Source organism: Chlorocebus sabaeus, chromosome 13 (genome assembly GCF_047675955.1).
Source record: "Chlorocebus sabaeus isolate Y175 chromosome 13, mChlSab1.0.hap1, whole genome shotgun sequence".
Classification (NCBI taxonomy): Eukaryota; Metazoa; Chordata; class Mammalia; order Primates; family Cercopithecidae; genus Chlorocebus; species Chlorocebus sabaeus.
The window spans coordinates 58,624,991-58,636,016 of record NC_132916.1 but is presented as its reverse complement, the minus strand read 5'-3'; the positions used below and the strand labels follow the sequence as shown (position 1 = coordinate 58,636,016).

General features: G+C 47.1%; 1 protein-coding gene across 3 annotated transcripts; it reads left to right on the top strand.

Annotated features, from left to right (window-relative positions):
* The first annotated feature begins 998 nt into the window (after positions 1 to 998).
* LOC103240340 (serine/threonine-protein kinase Sgk1) lies at positions 999 to 9,566 on the top strand. Of its 3 annotated transcripts, none has more exons than XM_008006972.3 (12): positions 999 to 1,146; positions 4,251 to 4,326; positions 4,762 to 4,837; positions 5,292 to 5,396; positions 5,504 to 5,587; positions 5,707 to 5,838; positions 6,099 to 6,211; positions 6,552 to 6,675; positions 7,132 to 7,227; positions 7,639 to 7,794; positions 7,898 to 7,987; positions 8,376 to 9,566. In XM_008006972.3, exons 1-12 carry the CDS (start codon positions 1,113 to 1,115, stop codon positions 8,541 to 8,543), a joined length of 1,254 nt encoding a protein of 417 aa, XP_008005163.1. In that variant the 5' UTR covers positions 999 to 1,112; the 3' UTR covers positions 8,544 to 9,566. The 3 variants fall into 3 exon arrangements, with proteins under 3 accessions (XP_008005163.1, XP_008005160.2, XP_008005162.1); XM_008006969.3 differs by lacking the exon at positions 999 to 1,146 and adding an exon at positions 3,071 to 3,269; XM_008006971.3 differs by lacking the exon at positions 999 to 1,146 and adding an exon at positions 3,939 to 4,105.
* Positions 9,567 to 11,026: the final 1,460 nt, after the last annotated feature.

The window sequence follows — 11,026 nt, the reverse complement described above, 5'->3', positions numbered from 1 at the left end:
GAAGTAATTAGCCTATCTCATATCAAGCCGTCTATATTTTCTATGACTGCACGAGGCGTTGTAGAGAAGTTCTCTGGACCAGTAGAATCTCAGGAGACAAGTGGGGGAAGTCGCGTATACAGAGCAAGTTCTGACAGAGAACTCGATCGCCCTCTAGGTTGCATTTACAAACAGTTCGCGAGGCTACTCTGACCACTTCGCCACCAGGGAGTAAGAGGAAAGGGGCCGGATTCCTCCCAGTAGGAGGACTATCTGGACCAAAGAAAGAGGCTGGCGACAGGAAGGAAGGACAGATCAAGCGTTTGAATAGCAGCTACAGGGCAACCTAAAGCCTGTGCAGTGTTAACAGGCGCGCGTCACAAACAGCTCCCCCGTCTCCCCCTCTCCCCAAGCACCCCTCTGCCGTGTGTCACCTTCCTGTTCGGAAGTCTTAGTAGGTTGCTGGGACCGAACAGGGGGCGCCTGCTCCACCCATCAGGTATCCGGTTGGAAGAAAAGCCAGTCTCAACAACTTGATTCTCTCGGTTAAATGATAAGTTTAGCCGACCATCCGTCTCCAAGTGCTGAACATTAGAGTAGGGGAGGAAGAAGCACATCAGACGTTCCCTTTCTTTTCCAACCACAAATCATACGGTTGCATCTATTCTCTATTCCGCGTAGAGCCTTCTGACTTGAATTCCATGTTCCTCCCGGAATGCATGCCACAGAGCCTCTTTGAGAAAATGAACCCTGTGCATGTGTTTTGAATTTTTTCTGGACTGATTTGTGAGGATAATCAGTTAAGTTACATTTCTTGTGTGTCTTGCTGGGGGTGTAATAAAGCCAGGACGCTGATGACTGTAATTTTCTGAGTGATGTTGCAATGGGGAGAATAAATGGCCCAGGGTTGAACTTTGCAGCTTGCTCCCTTCCTGTATTTAAATTGCCTTGATATAAAGTGGGGTTCATAACAGAACAGGGATAGCCGCCTCTGGCTCGTGCTCTCATGTCATCTCAGAGCTTCCAGCTTATCAGAGGCATGTAGCAGGGAAGCCTACTTCAGCCATAACTGAGCTCTACCTCCAGCCTCCAGAAGTAATCCCCAACCTGCATATCCTTGGGCAACCCGAAGAATGAAAGAAGCAGCTATAAAATCCCCTTTGAAAGGTTCGTACTTACAGTACTATATTTTGCAGATGCCTCAGAGGATTTGGGGTTACTTGACATGGGGAAGGCACATAAGGTGGGGTGTAGGAGAGGGTCTCTGGTTGTAGATTTCTTAATTTAATGTTTGAAAACAAACATGCAAAAGTCTGTGTGCAGGTTGATGTTTCTGGACAGCCTGAGCACAATTTGCTCTCTCGACAGGAGAAGGAACCAGGTGGGAGCAGGGCTAGGCTGAGCTAGGCTAGTTGAATGGTGGGACATGACGTATGGGTGGCATTGGCAATAACAAAGTCATATTCTATGACGATTCTGTGCAAAAGGAAGCAGACATAGGCCAGTTACTGTGATTTGAAATTGCCTAAACATTGCTTTAGGTTGGCATGTCAATTTCAAGTACTAGTAAGTGCTTTTTTAAATTTTATTTTATTTTTATTTTTTGAGACGAGTCTCGCTCTGTTGCCAGGCTGGAGTGCAGTGGCACGATCTCGGCTCACGGCAACCTCCGCCTCCCGGGTTCAAGCGATTCTCCTGCCTCAGCATCCCGAGTAGCTGGGACTATAGGCGCACACCACCACGCCTGGCTAATTTTTCTATTTTTAGTAGACACGGGGTTTCTCCATGTTAGCCAGGATGGTCTCGATCTCTTGGCCTCGTCATCCACCTGCCTCGGCCTCCCAAAGTGCTGGGATTACAGGTGTGAGCCACTGCACCCGTCCCCAGTGAGTGCTTTTTTTTAAGTGTGGGCACTAAGAAAACGTTCCCAGCCAGACTCCAGGAAAGAGAATGTGTGTTTCTCTTCTCTCGGTTTGGGACTGTGGCAACAAAGCAAACCAAGAAGCAGTTGAGACTAGAGATCACTTTAGGGCAAGTGGGGGTGGTTTTGCCTGCAAAACAAACCCCTGCCCAAGACCAAGGAAAAGGCGTTTCACATGCTATTCCTGGTTTGACAGCTGGTATTTCGGGACTGTGCCAGATCCAGTAGGCAACTTTAAAATGGCAGAGCACTTGGCAGCAAGAGGTCATGGCAGGGCAGCCACCGCAGACAGCAACAGCGAGCGCCAGGTACCTGGCCCTGCGAATAGTGGTAACTTGTAACTGCCTGCTCTGGGCCCAATCGCTGCGCTCGCGGCTTCCCAGCCAGCACTGGCTCACGTCCCCGCGCCGGCGGTCAGCCTGCGGTCCTAGACATCCCCCAGTCGCGGGGTTACTGGAAGGCACCGGCATCGCTGCTCTGCAGAACCCGGGCCGCCGCCTCCAGCTTCCCTCCCTTCCCTGCCCTGCCTTCTGCAGCGGGGTCACCCGGCTAATCTTTCAGGATAAAGTCACAGTTTCTGTGGGACTCGAGAGAAAGAGCGAGGTTGCCACCTCGAAGACAAGCCCTGGGGCAGCCTTGAGTTAAATCCAGGGAGGAGTAGGGATGATTTTAAGATCATGTATCGTGACCTGCAGGGTTTTCAGGTGGGAGAGCGGGAGAGAAGCAGGCCCCATAGAGGAATCGAGGATGCCCGGGTCACGCCAGGTCGGTCTCCCGGCAAAGCTACCCCCTCCCTTCGCTTGTTACCTCCTCACGTGTTCTTGGCATGGCAGAGATTAAAAATGCAAGGAAAAAAATTACATGCGGAACGGACAAAATGTTCTCAGAGATTACTTTAGAAAAAAAAGTGAAATGCAGATTGTACTTTTTCCTTTAGAGCAGAGACGACTTTTATTTCCGCCCCCTCCCCTCCACATTCCTGACCTCTCCCTCCCCCCCTTCCCTCTTTCTTTCCTTCCTTCCTCCTCTTCCAAGTTCTGGGATTTTTCAGCCTTGCTTGGTTTTGGCCAAAAGCACAAAAAAGGCGTTTTCGGAAGCGACCCGACCGTGCACAAGGGCCATTTGTTTGTTTTGGGACTCGGGGCAGGAAATCTTGCCCGGCCTGAGTCACGGCGGCTCCTTCAAGGAAACGTCAGTGCTCGCCGGTCGCTCTCGCCTGCCGTGCGCCCCGCCGCCCGCTGCCCGCTGCCCATGGGGGAGATGCAGGGCGCGCTGGCCAGGGCCCGGCTCGAGTCCCTGCTGCGGCCCCGCCACAAAAAGAGGGCCGAGGCGCAGAAAAGGAGCGAGTCCTTCCTGCTGAGCGGACTGGGTAAGCGCGGTCGCCGGCCCCGCTGGGGACTTGGCTCACTTCCCCAGAGCGGCTCGGCTCCTGCCCGGCTCGCGGGCTCATCGGCAGGGGCAGGCTTTCGTCGGAGTTCTGGGAGCCGGGGTCCCGGCGGCGGGAACGGGAGGACCCGGCAGGCAAGGTCGCGCGCTTCGCCCTGCGCCCCAGAGATAAACCCCAGAGGGTGGCGCGCACCGCCGGCTTGGGCTGGAAAGGGAGGTGGGGGTCCGGCCGCAGGACGGCGCCAGGCCGGGGAAAGGGAATCTGCAGGGAAGGAGTAAGCGAAGCCACCGTGGCCGCCGCGCACACGCCGGGAAGCGCCTCGGCGCTGTGACCCCGGCTTTCTCGGGCGGCGGAATAAAGAAGAGGTGGAAAACTACCCCGGGCTCTCCGGCCCTCCCCGCGCCCTCCGCTGGCGCGTTCCCTCTCTCCTGCCTCGGGGGCCGATGGAGGCTGATAACGGCCCCGCGCCAGGCCCTCCCCGGACGGTCCTCGCGCCCCTGCCCGGGGCTCGCCCTCTCAATGGGGACAGAACCGCCCGCCGCAGGCAGCACTGCTGCCAGCAAACCGCGAGGCGGTCTGGGCGGAGGGAGGGGCGAGGCGAAGGGCGGGGCCACTTCTCATTGTCGCGCAGGCCCCGCCCCCGCGGCGGTGCCTCGCCTATAAGGCAGAGCGCGCGGCCCGGCGCAGCATACACCGAGCCGGTTTCCGAGCGCTAACGTCTTCCTGTCTCCCCGCGGTGGTGATGACGGTGAAAACCGAGGCAGCTAAGGGCACCCTCACTTACTCCAGGATGAGGGGCATGGTGGCAATTCTCATCGGTGAGTGCAGGAATCTGGCGGGACTTATGCTCCAGGAGACTCAAAGTGGAAATTTTTTGAAAGTCCGACATCAGATTAGTGTATGTGGCTCCGGACGTTATGAAGCAGTCTAAACGTTTCTTTATTTCTCCTCCTTAATCCACAGCTTTCATGAAGCAAAGGAGGATGGGCCTGAACGACTTTATTCAGAAGATTGCCAATAACTCCTATGCATGCAAACAGTAAGTTTGACGGGATTTGAGGAAATAAGAATAACTAGTCTGGTTTGAATTTGCCAGCAGTAAACATTCTCATCACGGCGTTTATCGGGAAGGCGAAGACTTCTTCTGGGGTGGGAATCTCTTTTCTCCTTAAATTTTAATATATTAGACACATTTTAAGCATTAAAGTTAATTTGCTGTTTTGGCTTGAACTGGAGATGTAAGATAATGGTTCGTGTCGGCCGAATTCACGCCCTTTCTCCATGAACAACAATCCTTATTTCTGTATTTAACGGAGTTTATTATTTTCTTTAACTGAGTAATATATTGGGATATTTTCAGTTTAAACACAGAATTATCCGGGTAGAAGACGGTAGAGCCAGAAACTGACTTTTGATGTTGGTGTGCCCCCTCGTGGCGAGCTGGATTCTAAATCGTGCCCTTTATTCCCTGCAGCCCTGAAGTTCAGTCCATCTTGAAAATCTCCCAACCTCAGGAGCCTGAGCTTATGAATGCCAACCCTTCTCCTCCAGTAAGTATTTTCTATGTGCAGTGCCTCTGTGCAGAACTGTAAGGGAGTCAGTTAGTATTCCTGCATTAATGGTTTAAAATAGCATTTCTAGAATTTAGTATCAAAGCAGGAATGCTTCATTACTTTATGGCATAACAAGTGATAACAAATATTTAAGTATTCAGTCAGTATTATTTTATTTTTTCATGGGCGTATTTTACCTCCAAAGTGGATTATTTTAAAAGGCATATTTCATTAAAAAGTTTTATCTGTCCGAAACAACATGATTGTGTGCAGTTTCCATACTCATTTGAAATGACTTGTGATGAAATGTAGTTTTGAATGTTTATAGATAGATGTATGGTCATTTGCCTCAGTCATTTGTAGATGTAACATCTCTTCTACATCGTTTATATTATAGATGTCTTCCTTTGAAGCAATGATATTAAAAGAAATCCTTTTCTTTTTTTCCTAGCCAAGTCCTTCTCAGCAAATCAACCTTGGCCCATCGTCCAATCCTCATGCTAAACCATCTGACTTTCACTTCTTGAAAGTGATTGGGAAGGGCAGTTTTGGAAAGGTAATTTCAAATCTGAAGATCTTTTGGTACACTTTCTTCATGTCCTCATTTTACATTCTCCCTGGATGAGGATAGAAAAATGATTTTTTTTTAAATTGAAATTTCAGGTTCTTCTAGCAAGACACAAGGCAGAAGAAGTGTTCTATGCAGTCAAAGTTTTACAGAAGAAAGCAATCCTGAAAAAGAAAGAGGTATGAGATGTGCTTGATGAGGTTGGCATTGGAGGTAGACACTCCTTGAATAATCTTGATCTTGGAATTTTGGTGCCAAGTTGAAATATGCCACTAAATCTGAATGGTCATTTTCCTAGGAGAAGCATATTATGTCGGAGCGGAATGTTCTGCTGAAGAATGTGAAACACCCTTTCCTGGTGGGCCTTCACTTCTCTTTCCAGACTGCTGACAAATTGTACTTTGTCCTAGACTACATTAATGGTGGAGAGGTGAGCAGGGGGAATAGAAGACGTCAACTCTTAGTGTCTCTGCATAGCCTGCTTTGTTTTAGTTTGAGAAGAAAGTTTTCAAAGATACTTGGTGGGGAGAATGTTACCAGAATTAGCATTTCCTTCAACCTATCAGGTTTATAGTTAATAGATTATTTGGGGCTGCTTCCTGCAGTTGTTCTTTTGCTGTATATGTCAAAACTAATTAAGTTCATTTGCAACCCAGCCTGACTTTGTTCTGTCTGTTCTGTCTCTCACAGTTGTTCTACCATCTCCAGAGGGAACGCTGCTTCCTGGAACCACGGGCTCGTTTCTATGCTGCTGAAATAGCCAGTGCCTTGGGCTACCTGCACTCACTGAACATCGTTTATAGGTAAGCCTGAGAGCTCTTAAGGCTACCTGTTTGGGTATAAAGGAGACATAGCACTGGCTCTTTCATAGGGCCTTAAAATAATTTGTGTTTATGTGCAACTTGGTTGCCTAAAACCAGATCCCCTAGCACGTGAGCTGGCTTGACTTCGTGCCAGGGGGGAATCAGCCAAGTAGGATTGTGCCTAATCCAGAATAGATGAGAACAAGGCTCCCTTTTTTCTTCACTATACAACTACAGTGAACCTAAAATGCCTCTAATACCTTTAGCAATTATGTTTAAGAGGATATCTTAGGAAGTGAAATTAACTTGTGCAACTACTTTTCTATTCGCTTTTTTACAGAGACTTAAAACCAGAGAATATTTTGCTAGATTCACAGGGACACATTGTCCTTACCGACTTCGGACTCTGCAAGGAGAACATTGAACACAACAGCACGACATCCACCTTCTGTGGCACGCCGGAGGTAGGCGCCGTCTTGGTTTGGTGCCTGGTTTACCCCCGCCTTCCAGGAGAGAGATGTACAATCATGCCTTGAAGTACCAAGAAGAGTAAACTCCTTTCAGAAATTTCTTAGTACAATTCATTGCAAATAAAATACATTTGCTGTTTGATGTAGCAAGAGAAATCCCAAGGCCTTCTGTTGTTTACTGAAAAGTCGCTGTTTGTAAGATCTGCATCATAAAAATTTTCTAAATCCCCAAGTCAGAGATACCGAGTGCCCAGCAGTTTCCTAAATGTTAGTACACATAGGTAGCCAGTCACCCTCAAGAAGTCCAGCAGTTTTATCAGGAAGGAATCTAAAGATATATGTCTTCCAAGCTGGCTCTGGGTCTCTTAGCTTTTTCAAACTAAATGTGTGGTTGTGGGATTGCCTGCTTTCACACGTTCTGAACTCTTATTTCCCTGGTCTGTCTTTCAGTATCTCGCACCTGAGGTGCTTCATAAGCAGCCTTATGACAGGACCGTGGACTGGTGGTGCCTGGGAGCCGTCTTGTATGAGATGCTGTATGGCCTGGTGAGTGGCACTTTGGGAACCATGGAACACTACCTGCTCCCTGCAATATTGTCTTCACACAGCCCATGCTTGGCCATTGTGTCTTGCCCTTATCAGTAGGCTTATCAAATGCAGCTAAGAGGCATATTGGTCATTTTATATGTCATAAGAATAATCGCTTACCTAGTTATTTTGTGCATTTCACATTTTACTAGATAGGACCACACTTAACCTGTGTGGTGGTGAAAAACTACCGCTTATTAACATTGCAAAGTAGACACTTAAATAGCAAAGGAAAAGAAAGCATCGAGGTGGGGAGAGTTTCTCAAATGGAGCCTAGTATTTATTGCAGTTTACATCTTTTTCTCTGCCGGTAATATATGCCATACAAAACTTCCAATTAAGCCTAAAGTAATTTTCCTCTTCTTTCAGCCTCCTTTTTATAGCCGAAACACAGCTGAAATGTACGACAACATTCTGAACAAGCCCCTCCAGTTGAAACCAAATATTACAAATTCCGCAAGACACCTCCTGGAGGGCCTCCTGCAGAAGGACAGGACGAAGCGGCTGGGAGCCAAGGATGACTTTGTGAGTGACGTGTTCCTGTTCTCCGGGGCCAGCGGGGACGTGCACTAGACCTCCCTGCCCTTATTGAATGCACCTAAGTTAATCTTGGGTTTCTTATCAACAGATGGAGATTAAGAGTCATGTCTTCTTCTCGCTAATTAACTGGGATGATCTCATTAATAAGAAGATTACTCCCCCTTTTAACCCAAATGTGGTGAGTATCTGTCTCTTCTAAGTACAGTGAAGCCCAAAGGGCATTCCTTTTAATTCAGGATTGTGTGGGGGAGGGTTGGAAGGAATACATTGGCAGATGTTTTCTCCATAAACCCGTTATTTTTCCTACATAAAAAGTACATGTTTGTGTCCCAACAAGGCTCCCGTAATTTTTAAGCACATTTATCAATAAAAGCATCAAAAGGCAAAAAGTGAACGTTATTCTTATGTTTAAACTGTGTGTAGCCTTTTGAGATTTTGTGCTTGAAATGGGTGATTATGGAAGTTGATGTAAGACTTAAACTTGGTATGTAAAGCCTGGTCAGGATTTCCCTGTCCTGTGTCCAGTGTGAGTTCTTGACAAGCGTGTTTTTCCCTTCCTGTCACAGAGTGGGCCCAATGACCTGCGGCACTTTGACCCTGAGTTTACCGAAGAGCCTGTCCCCAATTCCATCGGCAAGTCCCCCGACAGCATCCTCGTCACAGCCAGCGTCAAGGAAGCTGCTGAGGCTTTCCTAGGCTTTTCCTACGCGCCTCCCACGGACTCTTTCCTCTGAACGCTGTTAGGGCTTGGTTTTAAAGGGTTTTATGTGTGTTTCTGAATGTTTTAGTTAGCCTTTTGGTGGAGCCGCCAGCTGACAGGACATGTTACAAGAGAATTTGCACATCTCTGGAAGCTTAGCAATCTTATTGCACACTGTTCGCTGGAAGCTTTTTGAAGAGCACATCCTCCTCAGTGAGCTCATGAGGTTTTCATTTTTATTCTTCCTTCCAACGTGGTGCTATCTCTGAAACGAGCATTAGAGTGCCGCCTTAGACAGAGGCAGGAGTTTCGTTAGAAGGCGGACGCTGTTCTAAGAGAGGTCTCCTGCAGGTCTCTCTAGGCTGTGATGATGAATATTATGAAATGTGCCTTTTTTGAAGAGATTGTGTTAGCTCCAAAGCTTTTCCTATCGCAGAGTGTTTCAGTTCTTTATTTTCCCTTGTGGCTATGCTGTGTGAACAGTTGTGTGAGTGTGGTATGCCTGATCACAGATGGATTTTGTTATAAGCATCAATGTGACACTTGCAGGACACTACAACGTGGGACATTGTTTGTTTCTTCCATATTTGGAAGATAAATTTATGTGTAGACTTTTTTGTAAGATATGGTTAATAATTAAAATTTATTGAAATGGTCTTGCAATGACTCATTCAGATGCTTAAAGAAAGCATTGCTGCTACAAATATTTCTATTTTTAGAAAGGGTTTTTATGGACCAATGCCCCAGTTGTCAGTCAGAGCCGTTGGTGTTTTTCATTGTTTAAAATGTCACCTGTAAAATGGGCATTATTTATGGTTTTTTTTTTTTTTTTTGCATTCCTGATAATTGTATGTATTGTATAAAGAAAGTCTGTACATTGGGTTATAACACTAGTATATTTAAACTTACAGGCTTATTTGTAATGTAAACCACCATTTTAATGTACTGTAATTAACATGGCTATAATATGTACAATCCTTCCCTCCTCCCATCACACAACTTTTTTTGTGTGTGATAAACTGATTTTGGTTTGCAATAAAACCTTGAAAAATATTTACATATATTGTGTCATGTATTATTTTGTGTATTTTGGTTAAGGGGGCAATGATGGGTTAGTTTAAAATTGAAAACCATGAAAATCCTGCTGTAATTTCCAGCTTAGTGGTTTGCTCCCAACAGCAGTGGTTTCTGACTCCAGGGGAGTGTAGGATGGTCTTAAAGCCAATCTAGATTCCAGGCCTTTTTAGCAGCATTTTATGGTGTCTGTCATTTATAAATCCATCCAAAGAAATCCTTTGCAATTTACTCATCTTGCAAGGATGGCTATGAAGTAATGCTTCCTGTATTTATTGCCTGTCCTGTGAAGTTGGACTATTTGTCCTGACATTTGGCTTGTCTTCAGTAACAGGTAATTCTTTCCAGAAATATTTGAAAGCCTGCTCTGAGCTGGGCTCTGTTCTGAGTGCTCAGGATATCGTAGTGGACAAAACAGACAACTCTTTGCCCTTCCAGAGCCTGATGAAGGCAGACTTAAAGCAGTTTGTTGAGATGGAAATTGAGAAGTAGTCTCTGGAGTTTGGGAGAATGCCACTCAAGAGGGTGAGAATTTTTTTTTTTTTTCTTTTTTAAGACATGGTCTTCCTGTCGCCCAGGCTGGAGTGCAGTGGTATGATCTTGGTTCACTGCAGCTTCCGCCTCCCGGTTTCAAGTGATTCTCCCACTTCAGGCTCCTGAGTGTCTGGGACTACAGTCATGCACCACCATGCCTGGCTAATTTTTGTGTTTTAGTAGAGCTGGGGTTTTACCATGTGGGCCAGGTTGGTCTCAAACCCCTGGCCTCAAGTGATCTGTCTGCCTCGCCTTCCCAAAGTGCTGGGGAGAATGTTTTAAATAAGTGGATATGTTCCCAAAAAGCTGACCTGGCTGGATATCTGGTTTCTGAGAGTACCTGGAGTTGACCCAAGTCCACAGTGGGCTCAGTAAAGGGACCCTGGAGGAGCTCACCCCTGGCTTGGACTGAAGCCTTTTGAGCCAGTGTCTGCCTAGCACCCTAAGGGCCCAGCAGACTCTGGCTCTGGGGCTGTGTGGCAGAGCCCACTTCTAGAGCTCACGCCACTGTGATATGCTCTGCGGGAGAAAGCAAGGTGGCACCATCCTAGGAGATCTTGAGTCCAAAGTGTTTGCACTTTTTCACTCTTGTAGGCCTTCCACACAAATACCTAACAAATAATCAGGGAATCCCCAAACAGTTGATGTTGCTGCTGCCTTAATTGCACAAACCCCCTCCAGGCCTGCTGCGCCCCTGCTACCCTGACCTTCCAGTTTGCGCAGGGATTTCCCCAAGGGAAAGCTGTGAGCTTTTTTCCTCTTATCCTTGCTCCTGAGTCTCACCTCACTTTACCTTAGTCCCCCTCTCCTACCCCACAAGGTTTCCAAGGGCCAAACAGGTGTTTGGAGATAACTGAGTTCTCCCTCATACTCTGATGAAGGAAGAAGATGAAAGCGAGCCAATAGCTT